The sequence below is a fragment of the Mytilus edulis genome, chromosome 8, assembly GCF_963676685.1.
Source record: "Mytilus edulis chromosome 8, xbMytEdul2.2, whole genome shotgun sequence".
In the NCBI taxonomy this organism is placed as follows: domain Eukaryota; kingdom Metazoa; phylum Mollusca; class Bivalvia; order Mytilida; family Mytilidae; genus Mytilus; species Mytilus edulis.
Genome location: NC_092351.1, coordinates 24,400,039 through 24,421,541, shown reverse-complemented (window position 1 = coordinate 24,421,541; position 21,503 = coordinate 24,400,039). Strand labels below are relative to the sequence as shown.

Here is a 21,503-nt window from a genome sequence, read left to right as displayed (position 1 = left end):
TCTAATGACAATGCAACATACTGTATAGTATAATCGTATTTTTTTGGTCTTCAGACTATTTTAATTCGAGCGTCAAACACTAACAGATCAATCCTTCCCAAACATATCTGTTTCAAAATTAATGTTCCTTACCGTAAAAACAAGGATCATGCATGTAGGCTGTCTCAGGCAGAATTATATATTTTTCTGTCATGCTGAATGAGTGAACATAACCAAATCTTGAACTTAAATCTGGGTAAGTGTTGAATGGCTTTGTTCTAGAACACTTTGTTAAATCTGCATCGTTATAATGGTGTTCTCCAACTTTGTGTCTGATCCTGTCAGCACCAACCTTGTAAATAATTCGCCTATAACAAAAATGTATTTGTACTTTTTGTTTTGTTTGGACAAACATTGTGAATGAAGGTAAGAATTGGTCGTTTCAGAAACTAATTTTATTGTTCGTGATATTTAAGGGAATAAATAGGGCTCATCTAATCAAGTAATTTTATCAATAATTCACGTTACACTAGAAAAGCGGGCCAAATTAAAGATAGTTGTAATGAAATCAACTTGCCGTTATATAGGCACCTACGTTTTAATATTGTATTTTAATTTAAATTGTGTCATAGATCAAACTCATTCGTTCAGTGTATGTTTATAGAAATAAGAAGATGTGGTATGAGTGACAATGAGACACCTATCCGTCCAAGTCACAATTTGTAAAAAGTAAACCATTACAGGTCAACGTACGGCCTTAAACACGGAGCCTTTGCTCACACTGAAATGTAAGTTATAAAGGGCCCTAAAAATTACTTGTGCAAAACTATTCAAGCAGAAAAAACAACTATATCTGTATTTTCAACATACTCTCAGTTGAACGGGAACACTATCATTATACCCCCGCTACTGCATGTCACTAGGAAGAATACACGATACTTACCAAATATTCAGGTGAGTCTGTGATGTAAATCTGACAGCTGTAACTGTGCTCCACAATGTACCGTCCACTTCAGTGTGCTCATGTGCCGGGTTGTCAGTCAATTGGACACTTTTTCCATAGCCAAAGTTATTGTCTCGGTAACTTATATAACCATTGTGCTCTACCTTTACTGGGTTAATCACTACACCAACTGGCGTTTCTGTCATCGCAATGGCTTGGTTACCAATCTGCCACCAACTGACATGTGGAACTTCAACAATTTTATTTGACTGCTTTCCAAATTGATCAAATTTCTGTACTTGTGACATGTTCTATTGAAACATAACATTAATAAGTGGTAGTTTGGTGTTTTTTTTCATATTGTAAATGTACTAGTGACAGAAATATACTATTAGCTAGTGGTATAAGGGGGAGGGTTGAAATCTCATAAAAATTTTCACGCATGTCCCAAGTCAGGAGCCTCTGGCCTTTGTTAGTCTTGTATTATTTTTAATTTTAGTTTCTTGTGTACAATTTGGAGTTTAGTATGGCGTTCATTATCACTGAACAAGTATATATATTTGTTTAGGGGCCAGCTGAAGGACGCCTCCAGTTGCGGGAATTTCTCGCTGCATTGAAGACCTATTGGTGACCTTCAGCTGTTATGTGCTCTATGGTCGGGTTGTTGTCTCTTTGACACATTCCTCATTTCCATTCTCAATTTTATTCTAAGATTGATTGGGTAATACATTCAGATTGTATATATTTGATATCAATGTTTTTTCTAGGTTTTAAGACATATCTTGTACGTATGTTTTCGGTCGTTAAACTATATATTCCACATTTGTATTGACCAAATATCAACAAAAGAGAAGCGGAAAGGTTTGTTGATGAATAAGAGATTATGGCCAAAATATTGTATTTTTTCCAATATTTGTCACGCTTCGCACTCCGATTGGTCAATGTAGTTTAACTACCGTGATCACTAGCCTGTCAACACTGAGGTTTGTCGTTTCAGGTGTGGTTGATCTAAATTGAGAAGGATTGTTAGTTTTACTGCTGAAGTCAGTTTTTTCTCTGATGGCACTCATATACTGAAAGTAGGTGACACCCATACGAATACTCCTTCATAGTGTATGTGAAGAATGATCTTCCGAGCCTTAAACTTATACTTACTGCCTTGCTGTATGTTCCCGCAATAAAAACACTAGACTTGTTCATGTTCCTCCCATAACGATTATAAAATTCGTTTGATTGAGTGTCATACCATCTGTATAAAAGTCAAGTTTTTAATTTTGGATCTAATAAATGGATAATAAAAAAAACCTTCAAATTTTCTGTAACAAACATTCTGTACATCCAGGATTCAAGAGGAAGATAAAGCGTAATTAGACTAAGACTTTTGTGATAAAACTTCATTTAAACTGTTTTGGTTGTGTATTATTCTTATTAATTCTTCCACTACAAAATTAATCTAACCTTTTAAAAGCCTATTAAAAGTGATTCACTTTGATGCTTCAACATTTAACTTACGACGTACTTGCATGTTTGGTTGGGTTCGTGTTGATCAATGACCTGTAGTTTTTTATATCGTGTTTTGTAAACAATTGTTAGATTTTTGTCGTTTTTCGTTTTTTGCCATTGCATTGTCAGTTTGTCTTTAACTCATTTTAATTTGTATATCCCTTTGATATCTTCTGCTTTTCTCAAACTGTATTCACCAAGAAATTAAACGAGGTTTCTGTTACTTAAACTGTATTCACCAAGAAATGAAACGAGGTTTCTGTTACTCAAACTGTATTCACCAAGAAATTAAACGAGGTTTCTGTTACTCAAACTTTTGTTGTCTTCTTATCATATTGTGAGTGTTTTATATAATTGTGTGTCCAATCAAGAAATACTTTGTAGACTAGGAGAGGTCAAGTTTTGTTTACCTACTAATTGATCATGCAGTTCCTACCTGTTTGTAAACGTCACGTGCCCGTTTTCTAATTTAAACTTCGAACCAATTTCAAGGCAATCGAAAAGATGGCTGATATAGTTTGGTTCGTTGCTATCCAAGTGATCTGTTTCACCAAAAACTCCACAGGAATGGCGCATAAAGTTACCTTTTAGAATAGAAAATAAACATATTAAGTTAAGTATTCACCATTTAATCATAATATACATGACATTAATTCTGTAAAAAGAAAATAAAGGTTGTGTGCATATTGCAATTGGTTCATAAATATTCTTTTCGATTTTTGTTTTATTTGGTGTGGGATCTAAATAATTGCATGTGTACTCAACGCATTATGCAGCGTCATTGAGATAGCAATACAATTGTCAACTAAAGTTAAACTAAAATAGTCGTCATTATCATTTGATTTACATTGCATTGACACAGCTCCGTCCACCTGCATCTATTAAAAGCGGTGTTTCGTCTAGGTCGGTCAATTTTCCCCGAAAAAAAAAACATAAGTCTTAAATTCAGATATGATTCGAGTTATTTGTTGATCGACCTTGAAAGTGTTATCTTTAAGAGGACATTGCAAGGATAATTTTTTTCACATTTCAAAGAATTTATTTTTCTTACATGTAGTATCTAATTTATCGGGCGGCATTGTGCTTTATGTAAATGAGTTGCGAGAGATTCAGGGAAGTGGTTAGCATGTTAACTTTATTGGTTCTGAATTGATGATATTTTGCAACATGAACGCTTTTTACCATTTAGCCATGTCGGGATGTTTCCACTCTCAACTGTTACTGGTCCATCAATTGTTTCTCGTTGAATATCAGACAATCCCGCCATCAAAAACTGTTTCCGTTCATTTTCTGTGTACCCAAGAATGTCATTAACAATAATCACAAGTGCTAGTAAGACTTTTATCATCATGATTCTACAATTATATAAAATGTACTTAGATCAAGAGTAACTCCTGGACCGAAACACTGCTTATTGGCTATTAAATCGAGCATAAAAACTTTGAATTAAAGTTAAAGGGTTTGAATTTATTATAATAAACTCTTTAAATGAATTGAATTTTAACCCCAATGATTGATGGAGTTGAAATAAAATTACATGTATTGTAGTCTGGATTTCTATCGTCTAGCACAAATTCCCATGACGTCTATAATTTTCCTGCGATACTTAAATGAATACGCAAATCTGCGTTTATGAAATTGGGATATTAAAGCTGGTACTTCATTTAGTAAGATCTTAATGGTTATTGAAAGTGTAGAAAACGTGTCACTCTCACTCCATATGGACATTTTTGTAAGATGCATCGGATGTAAGATCCACTTTCAAGAAGCTCTCTTCGTGGTCTGTAAGGCATGGCGAATATGACCCTATCAGAAATGATAAAGGCATGCATGCATGGAAACTTCCTTCATTACATTTGGTATCTTTATTCTGAAGTATCTATGTTTGGATCATCAGGTATTCTCGAGATCATCACAAGTCAAAGAGTCTGAACAGATCTAGAGCAATGAAAATATTCAAAGATCAGAGCTGCAACTCTAGTTTAGCGAAATTACAGAATTAATGAACTAGAAATGTCCAGTAATTCTGTAATATTTTAATCATGATCTTACCGAACCCCTGGCTACTGGTCAATGTAAAGATTGATCAACACAACGCATGGAGTTTATATCAAGTATCAACTCTCTCAACAACGTTATCAATGTAAGAAATTTGTAGTGTTGTTTTTAACTTAGTTATAATTGTTTACAGTTATGCTGATTAAGGTCAAGGTACAGCGAAAGGGCTATTTCACATATTTTGGTAAAACAAATTATTTAATGTTGAAAGGTTGTTGAACTATAACTGAAATATTAAAGAGTAGCACAATAATTGTCGAAAAAATCCTAACCCCGTCCATTAATCATCAAATTTCCAATTACACTGGGAAAAGGCGGCTGTCGTTACGGACCGCCCAATATGGCAGGTGGCAATATCGGTAAGATTTTTTATCTTACCTCCTATACATTTCCAGGAATATGATTGGTTAAAAGCGTCCGCGTGCAAACCGTGTATATTTGATATTAGGTTAGTAGGGAGGCGGGGCTTATCTCATACACGGTTAGTAGTGGAGTAACGTCCCTTTATATTCCATATTAGGTAAAAAGGGGGCGGGGCTTATTTCATACACGGTTAGTAATGGTGTTATGTCCCTTTATAAAAACAAAACGGTACTGAGAAAAAAACTTTAAAGTCCCAACAGACGAAGAAATTGATGAGTAAGATTGAAATAAATTCATAAAACACATTTAAACCTTACAAGTCGTTATTGTTGGCATCTGTTTTTGGAGGATCAATGGAAGTGTTTGCTTAATGCTAACAGTATTGAAGACTTGCTCGTTTCGAGAATCACTAGTCTTAATTTCACACGTTAAGATAGTCGGTAAGATAAATTCGTTACATAGTGTGCTAGTGACGTAATACGGTATATATGGGGTCAGTAAATTCCATATGGGGATTCGAGCTTCGCTCTCACCCCATATATACCGTATTAGGTCACTAGCACACTATGTAACTAATAATATTTCCCAAATACTTTTGATCGAAAGCATTGTTGATAGAGAAAATTAGTAATTGTCTAACTGTTTGATATATAGAACCACACGAATATCAAGTGTTCTGGAGATAAAATAACGATATAATGGTTTTATACGACTTTTAAAAAAAAAACGAGAAGCTGCATGTACGTAACTTTAAGAATGAAAATAGAACAGCTGTTCGTAACGGATTTTACGGCCGTGCGTAACTTACGTATAACGAAGGTTACGGACATCCGCTATCCCCAGTGAATTAACAATTTGAATATCTATTATACGTTATTTTTTTTAATTTATATGTTGTTGATACATAAATATCCATGTTAGTGATGTAAAATAATCAAAGGGGATTTCAATGTTTTCAAATAATTTGACTTTTTGAATTATCATAAATAGGAAATCTCTTGTTTATCATATGCCATTGCCTCAATCCCCATACATTTCAAACGTTTTAGAGTGTTTTAGCGCATCGGTTCACGAGATTTGATATTGTGACAGGGTGTGGTCACGTTAAAAAAAATATATATAATTCAGATTTAAATCAATCGCTAAATATGGTAATTTTATGGCACGCCGTTTTTATATTTATTCAAATTTGAAGATATCTTATTTATTTAACAAGATTTCTTATTAAGTATTAAGATATCTTTAATTTTTATAAGATATCTTATTTAATTTGAAAGTAAGTAAGATATCTCTATTAGTTTATAAGATATCTCTATTAGTTTATAAGATATCTCTATAAGTTAATAAGATATCTCTATTAATTAATAAGATATCTTATAAAGTATATAAGATATCTTATAAAGTACGGAAGCCTGGAGCTGCCTTGTAGTATTGTTTATAACTAAACCATATATGATAATCATCGCGATAATGTTTTGTATATTGCAATACGACGCCTTATTCATCGCAATATTTCGCTATATTTAACGACAAGGCACTCTATTTAGCGCAATGATTTTTTATATTTAACAGCAAGAAGACTTAATTATCGCAAGAATTTGTTTTATATAATAAGACGACTTATTTATCGCAATAGTTCGCTATATCTAACAACAAGGCACCATATTTAGAGCAATGCATTGCTTTATTTAAAAAGAAGAAGCCTTATTTATTGTTATTATTTGCTATAAATAACAAGACGCCTTATTTATCGCAATATTTCGCTATATCTAACAACAAGACGTCTTAGTTATCGCAATGATTTGCCCTAGACACCTTATATATCGCCATACTAACAAGGCGCCTTAGTTATCGCAAGATTTTGATTTTAATATATATTCCCACACTTCAGACTGTCTATCCCTGTGTACCTTAACCTCAATTTCAGATATAGAGATATAGTCTTCTATGACATGTGCTTTTGACTGATCACAAGAATTTGCGATCATCCGATGTTCAATACTTCAATACTTTGAATAAAATCTTTCACTGTATATCATGGATCTATATACAAGTATACAACGTATACCAGACGTTTCTTAGAATATTTTTTTTTCCCTCTCTCTTTTTTTTAATAAATCCCTTGTTTCTTGTATATGTATGTATGGGCACAACCCAGGAACCTGTAGTTTAGTGGTTCATGCCTCGACCCACAGTTAATATTTTGTAAATGTTTTTTATGTTTAATTTGGCCAGTTTTTTGTGTTTCCCACTTTTCATGTCAAGCCTTTTATAGACGACTTTACTGTATCGGGTTTTGCCATTGTGAAAGTTTCCTTTTATTGCTTGAATCCATTCTATATTTAAATTAGCAATATATCACATCTCTTTGTTTTTAAATTATAAATCTGACTTTTACAGTCTTGTTTTCCTGAAAAAGCATGACATATTTTTCACTGGGGGTTAAGTTTTGCAACAAACAGTCAATCAAATTACACTTTTGTTAATAAAGAGGAAAACCATTTTAAATTTATTCATTTGTTAGGTTGGGAGATAGGATATTTCATATATGGTTGCCTTGTTAGAGCTGAAAAATAGACATAATTGGTGACATATTAAAATGAATAATAATGCCCTTTTCCCTTTCCCATCCTCCGAATTCATCTATAAATTTAAACCGACTATCATGAAATAGCACAATGGTGTTGAAAGTAGAGTTAAACACCATCAGTCATAATCCCTTCCCTAGAATACCTCAACTAGTTGTGTCCGTGTAGTTCTTATATTTATCCATAAAAAAAAATTATTTAAAAAAACTGCTCACATTCTAGTATATCTGCATTCATAAATTTATTAATGTAATTAGACTAAATGACACCATGTTTGTTATGAGCATCTGCCATCTAAACTAACTATAAACTAGAGGCTCTCAAGAGCCTGTGTTGCTCACCTTGGTCTATGTGCATATTAAACAATGGACACAGATAAATGCATGACGAAATTGTTGGTTTGGTGATGGTGATGTGTTTGTAGATCTTACTTTACTGAACATTTGTATGCTACAATTATCTCTATCTATAATGAACTTGGCCCAGTAATTACAGTGGAAGATATTTTGTAAAAAATTACAAAAAAATATGAAAATTGATAAAAATTGACTATAAAGAGCAGAAGGATCTTCACCTGATAAACAATTTAACTCTCTGGTTTCAGAGATATAAGCCAAAATATACATTTTACCCCTATGTTCTATTTTTATCCATGGCGGCCATCTTGGTTGTTTTGCCGGGTCATCGGACACTTTTTTTTAAACAAGATACTCTAATGATGCATGACCTAGTTTGGTTAAATTTGGCCTTGTAGTTTCAGAGGAGAAGATTTTTGTAAAAATTGTTCGGACGACGGACGGCGCCAAGTGATAAGAAAAGCTCACTTGGCCCTGTGGGCCAGGTGAGCTAAAAAGGAAGAGACGGAAGACATTTGTCTCCCCAGAACTGCTTGCAGCGAAAAGAACTAAAGAACGAAAAAAAAATCAAGAATTCAAGAATAAAATTATTGGTTCCGCATGAATGCACACGGGTTTTAAGGGGATTATGAGAGGTGACCTTTGGTGACACCCTTCGCTCAAAAACAAGACAAAAGTCTATGGGGGCGCTAGAAGTACATGGTTGCCTAAACCACCAGGCTATTCCACTAACACATTTATGCAGCTTGTATGTATGGTGTCTCTGACTGTTAAATGCAGCCTGTATATATGGTGTCTGTGGTTATAAGATGTTGTCTGTGGTTGTTAGATTTAGTCTTGATATACATAATGCTGTCTGTGACAGTAAGTTAAAGTCTGTATATATATATGACGTCTGTGGTTGTTAGATTTAGTCTTTCCATGGTATCTGTTGTTGTTAGATGTAGTCTATATATGGTGTCTGTGATTGTAAGATTTAGTTTTTATATGGTGTCTGTGGTATTTAAATAAAGTCTGTATAGATATGGTGTCTGTGGTTAGATTTAGTTTTTATATGATGTCTGTGGTTGTTAGATGTAGTTTTTACATGGTATACATCTATTGTTGTTAGATGTAGTCTATAAATGGTGTCTGTGGTAGTTAGATAAAGTCTGTATAGATATGGTGTCTGTGGTATGTAGATAAAATCCATATATACATACATATGGTGTATGTAGATATAGGAAGATGTGGTGTGAGTGCCAATGAGACAACTCTCCATCCAAATGTGGTTGTTAAATGTAGTCTTATTATGGTATATGTTGTTGTTAGATGTATACAAAAGAAGATGTAGTATGATTGCCAATGAGACAACTATCCACAAAAGACCAAAATGACACAAACATTAACAACTATAGGTTACCGTAGTCTTAATATGGTGTCTGTGGTAGTTAGAAGTCTGTGTATATATAGTGTCTGTGGTTGTTAAATGTAGTCTTTATATGGTATCTGTGGTAGGCAGATGTAGTCTGTATATATATGGTGTATGTGGTAGTTAGATAAAGTCTTTATATGGTGTCTGTGGTAGTTAGATACAGTCTTTATATGGTGTCTGTGGTAGTTTAAAGTCTGTGTATATATGGTGTCTGTGGTTGCTAAATGTAGTCTTTATATGGTATCCGTGGTAGTTAGATGTAGTCTTTATAAGGTGTCTGTGGAAGGTAGATGCAGTCTTTATATGGTGTCTGTGGTAGTTAAATGTAGTCTTTATATGGTGTCTGTGGTAGGTAGATGTAGTCTTTATATGGTATCTGTGGTAGGTAGATGTAGTCTTTATATGGTATCTGTGGTAGGTAGATGTAGTCTTTATATGGTGTCCATGGTAGTAAGATAAAGTCTGTATATATAAGGTGTCTGTGGATGTTAGATGTAGTCCTTATATGGTGTCTGTGGTTATTATATGTAGTCTTTATATGGAGTCTGTGGTTGTTAGATACTATCAACGTATAACAAAATAGAAGTTTTTTTATATGGTGTCTGTTTATGTTAGATACAGTCTGTATATGGTGTCTCTGTTTGTTAGTTATAGTCTGTATATTGGGTCTTTGCTTATTATATGAAGTCTGTATATGTTGTCTGTGGTGTCAGATACGGTTTGTATATGGTGTTTGTGGTTATTAGGCACAGTCTCACTCTGTTTTTGGTTTCTTGGGTTGCAAGATGCATTCCGTATATGATGTATGTGGTTGTTAGATAATGTCTACTATAACAAAAACAAGTAGAACATGTGGTGTGATTGCCAATGACACAGTCAAACTCTCAAGGGGGACCAAAACAATGAAGTGTTACAACTTTGAAATCGTATAAGGGAAAAAGAGGAGGGTAAACGTAATAGTAAATGTATGTTTACAATTATTTAGTGACAAGGATTGAGTTTTAAAGGTATGCAAAGGAAAGTTATTGCTTTTCATATGTTTATTATTTACAATCAAGTCTATACGGTATGGCAGCAAACACAATCATAATCATGATGTGATGTGATTTAAACCCGCTTTGAAATTAAGCAACACTGATCTTTATTTTAACTTGATACTCCGAAATGTTTTCGTGCAGAAGGACACAGGTCACCATACCAAGACCCATTACGATTGGGTTGACCAGTATTTTTCCTGTTGAACAATTACTTGCTTTGAATCGAATGTTTATCCATAGTACGAACATATAATATGATCATTGCGTGTCTTTTATTGGACTTCTGATGTACGTAGTTTTATATTTATGTCAAGGAAGCACTGTACAGTTAGAAAAACATTAATTAAAATTGAACCACAAAATGTTTCATCATCCTCTATTCATATTTTTCAAATACATTAACCTAACTGTTTGTGTTAGGGAGCTACCATTTGATTTTTATGGGGGGGCTAGGATGAAATTTGAAAAAAATAGGCAGGACAGGAGTTTTGAGTAAAAAAAAAAGGCAGGATGAGACACTTGCAAAAAATAAAAGTCAGGATGACAATTTATGTAAAAAAAGTCAGGATAAACTAAAAAAAAAAAAAAGCAGGACCGAATAGAGTGAAAAATAAAAAGGCAGGACCAGAGATTACAACTAAAAAAAATGCAGGACGAAAATTTTCATCCTAGCCCCCCCATAAAAATCAAATGGTAGCTCCCTTATACATGTTCAAATGTATCTTTCATAGATTTGATTTTCAAAAGTTAAAAGAGTGAAATATAATTCCTGTTTTGTGTATCCATGGGAACATTTTGCATTTATTTACGTAACATATTGCAAAAAGAAGGGTGAAAATGTCACATATTCCCCAAAATTTGAATCAAACTAGAAGTTCAATGCCTTTGAGTGATACCTTTTCAGAAACTGTTGACAATAATCTACCCAATGATCAATTAAAAAATGGGTGTCTCTCGACCCATTTTTGTCGCAAAATTAATCACAAAGTTCGTGCAACAAAAAGTTGTAAAAATATATTAGGGAGCTACCATTTGATTTTTATGGGGGGGCTAGGAGGAAAAATTTTGTCCTGCATTTTTTTTTAGCTGTAATTTCTGTCCTGCCTTTTTATTTTTCAATCTGTTCGGTCCTGCCTTTTTTTTTTTAGTTTATCCTGACTTTTTTTACCTAAATTGTCGTCCTGACTTTTTTTTTTTGCAAGTGTCTCATCCTGCCTTTTTTTTTTACTCAAAACTCCTGTCCTGCCTATTTTTTTCAAATTTCATCCTAGCCCCCCCATAAAAATCAAATGGTAGCTCCCTTACAATAATTGACAAACCATTGCCTGGTCTGGATATGCAAAGACAGACTGTCATACAGAAAACAGGCCACATTTCATACATTATATACTCTTGATGCTCACTTTGAAGGCTATTTTAATCATCTTAATCATCAGCTATTCAAAAAAGAATTGTATTGAACACTAGCTCTTATATTTTAAAAAGTTATCAAAATGCGAAACTACACACCGAACTGTGGAGTGCTACCGAAAACAAGGTTGTGGTTTAAATAGGAAGAACTAATTATGTACATGAATGTCGTTTATTTCCAGTACTCAGTATATCACTGTATTGATCATGAGTTCTTTCTGTAAGGGAGCTACCATTTGATTTTTATGGGGGGGCTAGGATGAAAATTTTCGTCCTGCATTTTTTTTTAGTTGTAATCTCTGTCCTGCCTTTTTATTTTTCACTCTATTCGGTCCTGCTTTTTTTTTTTTTAGTTTATCCTGACTTTTTTTACATAAATTGTCATCCTGACTTTTTTTTTTTGCAAATGTCTCATCCTGCCTTTTTTTTTTACTCAAAACTCCTGTCCTGCCTATTTTTCTGTGCAAACTTTTTTTTCGCCTTCGGCGAAGAACAATCTATTTTTTTAGCGACAAACCGAAGACAATTTTTTTCTTTCAATTTTAGCATTACATATAGTGGCAGTTGAGGGTGAAACAAACAATTTTTTTTACTCAGGGTCCAAAACAAATTATTTTTTTCACCAAAACCTGGAAACAAACTTTTTTTTCCAAAAAAAACCATAGCCCCCCCCCAGAAAATCAAATGGTTGCTGCCTTACTATTAGAAACAAAAACACACTAATACATTTTAGTGTTTGGTACAGGTAAAATTGAGAAAGGAATGGGGAATGTGTCAAAGCGTTAACAACCCGACCATAGAGCAGACACCAGCCGAAGGCCATCAATTGGTCTTCAATGTAGCGAGAAACTCCCACACCTGTAGGCGTCCTTCAGCTGGCCCCTTAAAAAATATGTATACAAGTACAGTGATAATGGACGTCATACTAAACTCCAAATTATACACAAGAAACTAAAATTAAAAATCATACAAGACTAACAAAGGCCAAAGGTAGAGTGTCGCTTTGCTACAGTTGAACATAGAACAGTTTAATGCTGAATAAAGGAGAGAACTCTTTTTCTCAGAAAACATAGGTAAACATTTAAACAATCTATCCACTCTGAACTGTGTCCACACTTGTTTCCCTAGTAAAACATGACATGTTTTCTTTAATAAGTCTATAGATGGCTGCTTGAAGACGTAATATGCAGGTTGAAAAACATAAAGAGTAAAAACGGCTTAAACAGACAAATCTATATAACAATAAAGCAACATTAGGTAATATGACTCTAGGCATTTCATTTGCCAGGTTATTTCTATACCAGCTTTTATCTACTGTATAACTACAATAACATGCCCTAGATACCTTGGAATCGAAAGTGGAAAATGGCCAAATCTAACGATTTGTTAGACTACATACAACCAAAGTATGTTTTATTGTGCAGTAGCATAAAAGAATTGACACGAATATTCACCATTCCAATGTTAAGGAAACATTTGAATAATTGGTCTTGCACTGATCTACCAACAGACATAAAACAACATAGATTCAAAGACGTTGAATTAACGAGGGATAAATCGTACTTTAGAAAAATGAAAACCCACTCAAATCACAAATGAACATTATATATCTTAAATTGATGCTATAAAGGTTTCTTAATTTTTGTTACGTTCGAAAGATGTGTTTTTCAATACTGCAGTAACCAATCGGCATTGTAATGAGAAACAAACGTGTTTCTCTTCTTCTCGACTTGTTCATGCATTTACCTGTTTACATTAGCTTCTAAAGACGAATGAAAAGCAGCTATACAGATATTTGTATATCACTTAATAAGTCAAAGTTTGGTGACTATGTTACGTTGAACGCATTGATCCCATCGATCAGGAAATAAATGGATAAAACATATACACAATTAAGTCTGTCTTATATCATAACTAACATCTTTCATTTACAATGAGGGTCGGTTAAAAACAAATCTGTTGATTTTTACTGGTTTTGTATATGTTCAGCAATGTTAAATGACGTGTATTGTATCAAATCATATAAATACCCCGAAAAATACCAAGGGTTTAGACTCAAAGAAAACAAGTAAGATTTCCACAGTATTTTTGTTGAATACTAGTAGGTGCAATTTTGGTACTCGGTGCAATTTGGGTACTGTGACGTTATATACCTTCCAAATATCGTGGTTTATGTGAAACCATGCCCCCTTTTATACTCAGTGACGTGAGCGACAGACATACTATATCATACATTGTGTTTCTCTTTAATTTAGCTATATATATATATACACTCTGTCCAGTTCATTACGAATGAAACGGATTGGTTGAGTTGACAACAATTGCCAAATAAGATTTGATTGTACTTAATATTTTGTTAATGTATGACACGTTAAACTCGATGGTCATTTTTATGGAAAAGTGTTTGGTTTTTGTAACAGATATGAAAAATGACTGAATGATACTCAGCTACATCATGAAGGAATAGACCAATATGGCATATTTAAATGTGTCGAACTGTTATCAATTTAATGATGACTCGGGCATAGGAAAGACTTGTTAAAAGAAACAGTCTAGGCATTTATTCTTTACTATTTATATAATACTAAATACAACAGAATATTTTCTTTCAATATTTACATCGATTCTGACATAAAAGAAGCATAATCAACGAAAAACAAGAAAATTAGTATGTACACATTATGCACTCTAATGTTGTTCTTTGCATCAACAGATCAAACATCTTATGCGCGTATATATTCGAGTCCATATATTCGACAACATGGTGACATAACAGATAATTATCATGAATAATAAATGAGCTGCGTCGGATAGAAATCGACCGTATGCAAATCAACATCAATGTATCTGTTAACCTATTTAGGTTTGAAAATGAATTCAACGGAAGGTCTGCAACTGTTTGTAAGGTGAATGTGTAAACTAATGCTACAAAATGGATAAAACTTCATCTTTTATTTTATTGTTTTTCGTAAATGAATGCTCCAAAAATAAATCAGAGTGTTGAACATGTACATATTTGCCTTAACATGCATAAGGTCGATTTCTATCCGACGCAGCTCAAATGTTAAATCTGTAAATGTCTATCGATTTAACAAATGTTGTGATATTACGCCTGATAACAAGTTGAACAATTCTTTGGCCTGTGTTGGAGTTTCAATGACATCGAATTCTCCGATATCTAAAAACGTGAGAGTATTTATTAATTGTCTAAATTCTTCTTTAGTGCCTCTAGGTAGAACAGCATCCGTGTATATATCAGTTAAGTAATCCAATACAACTATGTCGCACGGCAGTTCATAAGAGCAGTCATATTTATCGTAAATAAAAGGTTGGTAGAACATAACGTCAGGTATACCATGTGGACATTCAACATTTCTTTGAGATCTTATTCTGTGTGAATTCCATGATTGTAGAAACATGTCTAAATGTCTCTGAATAAGTGGTAGGAAACAAAACCGTATGCATTCAAGATGCACAGGGTCGGCATTGTTAAGTATACCTTCATCTACCATATCTTTAAAAAAATTCCTCCAAAATGTTGTGAAATTTCGCATCAGAAAACTCCATAGCATTTCGATCTTTTGGTTGGCCGTTGATCTTCCTATTGAAACACTTCTATGTCCTGCCATGCTATCAGTATGAAATGATCTCAAAGCTATTTGAATACGTTCAACTATAACATTTTCAGTTCCTGCATCCATGCGTACTACCCTTGGAACCCTCTTGCTTGTCTTCAAATACTCAAGAAAATGTCCTGCAACTATACGGGGATTTTTATTTGAACTTGTAGCTTTCAGCCAAAGTATCTTTCTTGAAAAACCGTCGATTCCACCATGGACAGATATTCCAAACGGTTTTAACTTATCATATCCATCGACGTGGATGCAAAAGCTCGGTCCGTTACTTGTGTATCGTCTTCTTGTAAGCCTATGTCTTTGTCTCATTAAAACGCCGTCTCCGTCAATAGCTTTCAAAACTAGTCTAACCGTGTGTTGTGAAGCTCTTACGCCTAGGCAGCGAAGTACATTCCATAAAGATCGATAACCTATATTGGTATATCCTGCATTTCTTAACTGTAGAATTTTTGTAACAATATCAGCAATAGCACTTTCAACTCCTCTTTTTTGCAATCTCAAACGTTTTTTAATTCTATAAAATGATCTTTCGCTCAGCATTATATGATGTATGTTTAGTAAAAACCCGAGTACTTCTTTTGTTGTAAATGAAAAACTTGTATAGTATACAACTAGTTCGTCTAATGATGCATCTATGTCTGGATATGGAATAGCACTGGCCTTGCAGAACAGGAGAAGAGCAAGTACCATCTGAAACATAAAAGTGTACAACATTAGACTATTATTTTATTGCATTTGTTCCACTGAAATGGTCTTATCCGATGTATAGTAAACTTGGGGAAGATGTTCAGATAGCCTAAAAGATTGGATCAAAATGAATGTATGCAAAGATATTTATCAGTAGATAACTGTATTATATTTTAAGCTGCGACGGCAGCAATTCGCGATTGGATGATCACAAATTATCTTTACTGGCAACGCGTTGGCAGAGCCAGTAAACGGGTATTTGCGATCTTCAAATCACCAATTGATGCCGTGGAGCTTAAAATAAATATTGTTATCTTCATTCTTATGAAACTGAGAGAAAACTCAAATCATCAATTTAAAATCTGCCATGCATCATATGCACTTGTGTGTACATTATCACAACATCATTTGTCAATTGATGCCATGAAAATTAATGACGTTATCCTATCAAATGGAACTAAAATACTGAACTCCGATGAAAATTCAAGACGGAAAGTCCCTTATCAAATGGCAAAGTCAAATGACAAAACACATCAAACGGATGGACAACGACTGCCATATTCCTGACTTGGTACAGGCATTTTCAAATGAAGAAAATGTAGGATTGAACCTGGTTTTATAGCGCTAAACCTCTCACTTGTATGACAGTCGTATCAAATTCCATTAGATATAAAACGATGTACATGTATGAACAAAACAGACATAATAGGTCAAATAGTCACAATATTGGTATAGCAGTCATACTTGTGTCACAATCTCAAAACAAACAAATATTTAACAAACAGTCACCTATCAAATTAAAAACCCGCAAAGGGTTGCTAGCGAACTCGTACGAGCTTTCTAAAAACTTTTTTTTCTTCAATGCCAATTTTATAGGTCTTATTTTGAGGTTAATGTTGGATTATGTGTATGAATGTTGAAATATTCAAATGACTTAAGGTTAATTTTGTTCTACCAATCAGATCATATTGAAATTCTATCACGATGTTTATGTTGATTAAAGAAAGGTTTGTGTGGAAAATTTGGATTGTACTTTCAACCGTTTCTTAATCACAGTTACCTTGTTGACCAGACTAACATCCGCCCCTTTTTATTTTTGCTTATTTCTAACTTCCTCTGTGGTAGGTTTTTTGACATAAAAGTAATAATTTAAAACATTTTAAATTAAACCACGGAAAGTCATGAGCAGTACAAATCTATTTCAAATAATTCATGCTCTTAGTAGTTCAAATGTAAAGAAACTGTATTTTTGCTCATTTTGATATGCATGCAAGGTGTAAAAACTAAAGTTGATTATTTTCCTTTCTTCCTTTCAGGCTGAATCGGAACCAAACAATTTATTTAATCTATTTCCCTTTGGATCAGAAAGCATGCACTACTCAAAATTATTTTTTGATGACACATGTAAAATTGTATATGATTTGATATGATTAACCATATATGCCTGTTATAAACAGGTCGGGAACTCTAGATTTTCTGACGTGAAAATATTTTGCATAAATATGGCCTTAAAGTACTGACCAATCGACTCAATGAACTACAATGCATTGTAGGCTACTTCGAGTTTACTATGACTCGGAAACACGTGAAATAAGTAGGAAAACTGTCCACTATTATAGTTTCTCGGACTCTCATAATAGATGGTGTTGTTCTGTGAATATGTCTAATGTAAAATACATAACATAATATTCAATTTGCATGTTCAGATTAAAATAAAAATTGTTTACTGGCTTCACGATTCTATTTTCCTTTTCGCCTTGTAAAAGTAGTTGAACTGTTTTTTATACGCCTGTCAAAGTTTTGACGGACCTATTATGGTATATAATTGTCGTCTGTCCGTCCGTTTTGTTCAGTAGTTTAGGTTGATCTTGCAGTTGCGAATAAGAAATGAATACCCGTTGATAAGGGATGGCAAAGTCCATGTTTTGCTATGGAAAACCCCCAAAAATATAAATTGCAATCAATATATGAAATAAAAGGAGCACAGAGGCATTATATTATAAAGAATTTGTGAAAGTTTTATTAAGTTTTGTTCAATGGACAAGGAGGATCTCGGAGTTGCAGATAAAAGATTAGTACCTCCTGCATGACTTCCATAACGGACGGAAAGACGGACGGGGGTAACGATTACTATATCATGACCCCCACGTTTCAAGTGGGTGGTATAAAAAGAACAAACAGTAGCTATTATGTTGATACAATGAAATATTTACTTACCAAAAGCATTGTTCAGAATGAGGGTAGCTTTCTTTGAATGTAGGTCTACTTAGTCTTCTCTAGTCAAATGAAGAAATTATTAAACAAATGATTCATACGGGAGAAAATGGTCTGGTTGATCGGGTGTTGATCATAACGAAAATGGCCGTTGAATGGCTGCTCACGCTACATATGTAAATTGAAATGTGCTATCGCAATATTTATGATGACTTAGCTTTAACTTCCGAAATTTAAAGCGAAAAAAATTGTAAATCGCGTTAAATAAGTGGTACTGTTTTTACACAATAAAATCATCGCAATAACAAAGACGTCTTGTTGTTAGATATAACGAAATATTGCCATAAATAAGGCGACTTGTGGTATATATATAGCAAATATTGCGATAATTAAGTCTTCTTAGTGTTAAATTTAACAAATCATTGCGCTAAATAAAGTGCCTTGTTGTTAGATACAGCGAATTATTGTGATAAATAAGGCGTCATTTTGCAATATACAAAACATTATCGCAATAATTATCAAATATGGTTTAGTTATAAACAATTACACAAGGCAGCTCCAGGCTTCCGTAATAAAGTATATAAGATATCTTATAAAGTATATAAGATATCTTATAAAGTATATAAGATATCTTACTTCTTTATAAAGATATCTTTTAAATACATACTTTATAAGATATCTTATTAATTAATAGAGATATCTTATAAACTAATAGAGATATCTTATTAACTTATGGAGATATCTTATATATTAAATAAGATATCTTTATAACCAATTAAATAAGATATCTCTATAAGTTAATAATATATCTCTAAAAGTATATAAGATATCTCTATTAGTTTATAAGATATCTCTATAAGTTAATAAGATATCTCTATAAGTTAGTAAGATATCTCTAAAAGTTTATAAGATATCTTACCTCTTTATAAAGATATCTTTTAAATACATACTTTATAAGATATCTTATTAATTAATAGAGATATCTTATAAACTAATAGAGATATCTTATTAATTAATAGAGATATCTTATAAACTAATGGAGATATCTTATTAACTTATGGAGATATCTTATTAAGTAAAAAAGATATCTCTATTATTAACTATATAAAAGATATCTTATATAGTTAATAAGATATCTTATATAGTTAATAAGATATCTTATATAGTTAATAAGATATCTTATAAATTAATAGAGATATCTTCTATTTTAAATAAGATATCTTATATATTTAATAAGATATCTTTATAAACATTTTGATAAGATATCTTATTTAATATATAAGATATCTAAGATATCTTATTTAATAAATCAGATATCTCAATTAATATATAAGATATCTCATTTTGTTATTAAGATATCTCAAATATAATAACGGCGTGCCATATAATTTGGACATACTTACAACATTTATCGTACGATATTTTATGTATAGAACCGCCGGGACAGTTTTTTAACTGACCACGGTGAAATATATTCAATTCATCAAATTTCTTTGAAGCTTACATTTTCAGTTACAAGCAATTCTTTCTATATGCAAAAATTTGATTTTAGAATATTCAGCATACACATTGTATATGCAATATTCATATCAGATGAAACATGCATATGTGATTCATTGAAGAGTCATTGAAGTTACCGAGAAAATGGAACTGTTCCCGCAGTGGCAAGTGCGATTGAACACTAAACTCTTGATGATAAAAAAAAGAGATATCAGGGTTCAATCACTTTTGAGGTTATTCAACTTTTATAACGTCTATTTAGTATTATAGTCGTTACTACTTGTATATGGGCGATTTTTAGCATGTTTAAGTAATATCAAACTATTACATTTTTGTTTTTTCATAGTACAAATTCTAATTTCAATAAAGCAGTAATAATTAAGGTTCATGTGGACCCTATGGCTAAAATGGCCGTATTTCACCTCAAAATTTACTCTGAGTACAGACAAACCTGCGCATCTGTAAAACAATTAAGGCATAGCATGCCCTAGATAAATGAATTTTAAGTATGTTTAATGTTTTAGAAAAATAAAAACTTACCAGGATTTTGCCGTGCACTTTTTTTCATTCCTCCAGAAGGTGCCAAAATAAACTAAGTTGGGAAACAGGTTTGAGAACTTCCCCACAGGTAAAAATTAAAGTGAGCATTTTTAATTGACATGGACATTAGATGGACATTAGATACCCACAATAATTGGTTATTTAAACTGTGTACCTGAGTGGACCATTTCAAGGTAAACTTAACTGTTTGTTAATTTTATTATCTTCTGCAGAGACGAAAAAAAGTGTACGGCAAAATCCAGTTAAGTTATGAATTTTCTAAATCATACAATGCATTTGAATTCTATTTATCTAGGGCATGCCATGCCTTAAAACTTTTCCAGATGCACAGGTTTGCCTGTACTCAAAGAAAATTTTGAGGTGAAAATACGGCCATTTTAACCATAGGGTCCACATGAACCTTAAGTTCAGTGCCGAGAAATGAAAAGGGTTATAATTTAGGACAAATATTAAAATTAAATAAATATATGGTAATCTTACCTGTTTAACGTTCAAATAAGATGTTTAAATCTTCTGTGTGGATTTATATATAGATGTTCAGTAGAACCACATGATACCCATGACAAATATGTGTATGAGATAGATAAACCATTTGAATTTCGAAATAAACGAATCTAGTTTTTGGATACTTTTTATTTTTATTGGGAGTGTAACCAAAATAAAGATGTCAAATCTCGGGAAAATACACTGTAAAAGAATCGAACATGTCAAGGGGAGTTTGATTAATGTTTTAAAGAATGCATATAATATAATAATAATACGACCAGTCACCTCTTACTGGGTAGCAACCGTACAATACCGTCCTTCGTGTCCCCCCTTTTTTTCTCACTTTCCACACACGTGTCATTGTTGAACTTTAAGAGCATAATCAATTAAAATTATATCAACTAAACATGGAATAGATGCATTTTCCCAAATATATAAATAAGTAAGCAAGAATTATCGTAATATCTATATTCGATAAATAATCTATTTGGGGTATTTTGAGTTTATTTTGAAATTATTGAACTTGAACCCAAACGGGAGAAATACATGTATATAGTCGTCTTGACTACTCTCGTTCAGCATTAAATTTTTAATATGCTGCCAGTCATTTATTGGAATTGCCCTGACAAACGCTCTTCAAAATATGTACGAGGTCTTTATTTAGCAAATATTTATGGGGTCTTCATTTAGCAAAAATGTATTGGGTCTTGCTATGACAAACCCTCTTACAAATATGTATGGAGTCTTGCTCTGACAAATGCTCTTACGA

The 21,503-nt window shown here is 32.9% G+C and overlaps 1 protein-coding gene across 2 annotated transcripts in view; it reads right to left on the bottom strand.

Annotated features, from left to right (window-relative positions):
* The window catches only part of LOC139485144 (carotenoid isomerooxygenase-like), a 30,082-nt gene that overhangs the window by 6,260 nt on the left and 2,319 nt on the right, over positions 1-21,503 (bottom strand). The window contains exons 1-6 of one of the 2 annotated variants that reach the window (XM_071269363.1): positions 20,729-20,824; positions 3,608-3,780; positions 2,862-3,009; positions 2,078-2,171; positions 923-1,233; positions 133-347 (exon numbers count right to left, since the gene is read on the bottom strand). In XM_071269363.1, coding sequence (XP_071125464.1) covers positions 133-347; positions 923-1,233; positions 2,078-2,171; positions 2,862-3,009; positions 3,608-3,776 — 937 coding nt within the window. In that variant the 5' untranslated portion in view covers positions 3,777-3,780; positions 20,729-20,824. Of the gene's footprint in view, positions 1-132; positions 348-922; positions 1,234-2,077; positions 2,172-2,861; positions 3,010-3,607; positions 3,781-20,728; positions 20,825-21,503 lie in introns of those variants that run through there. The other variant, XM_071269362.1, reaches the window with a different exon arrangement.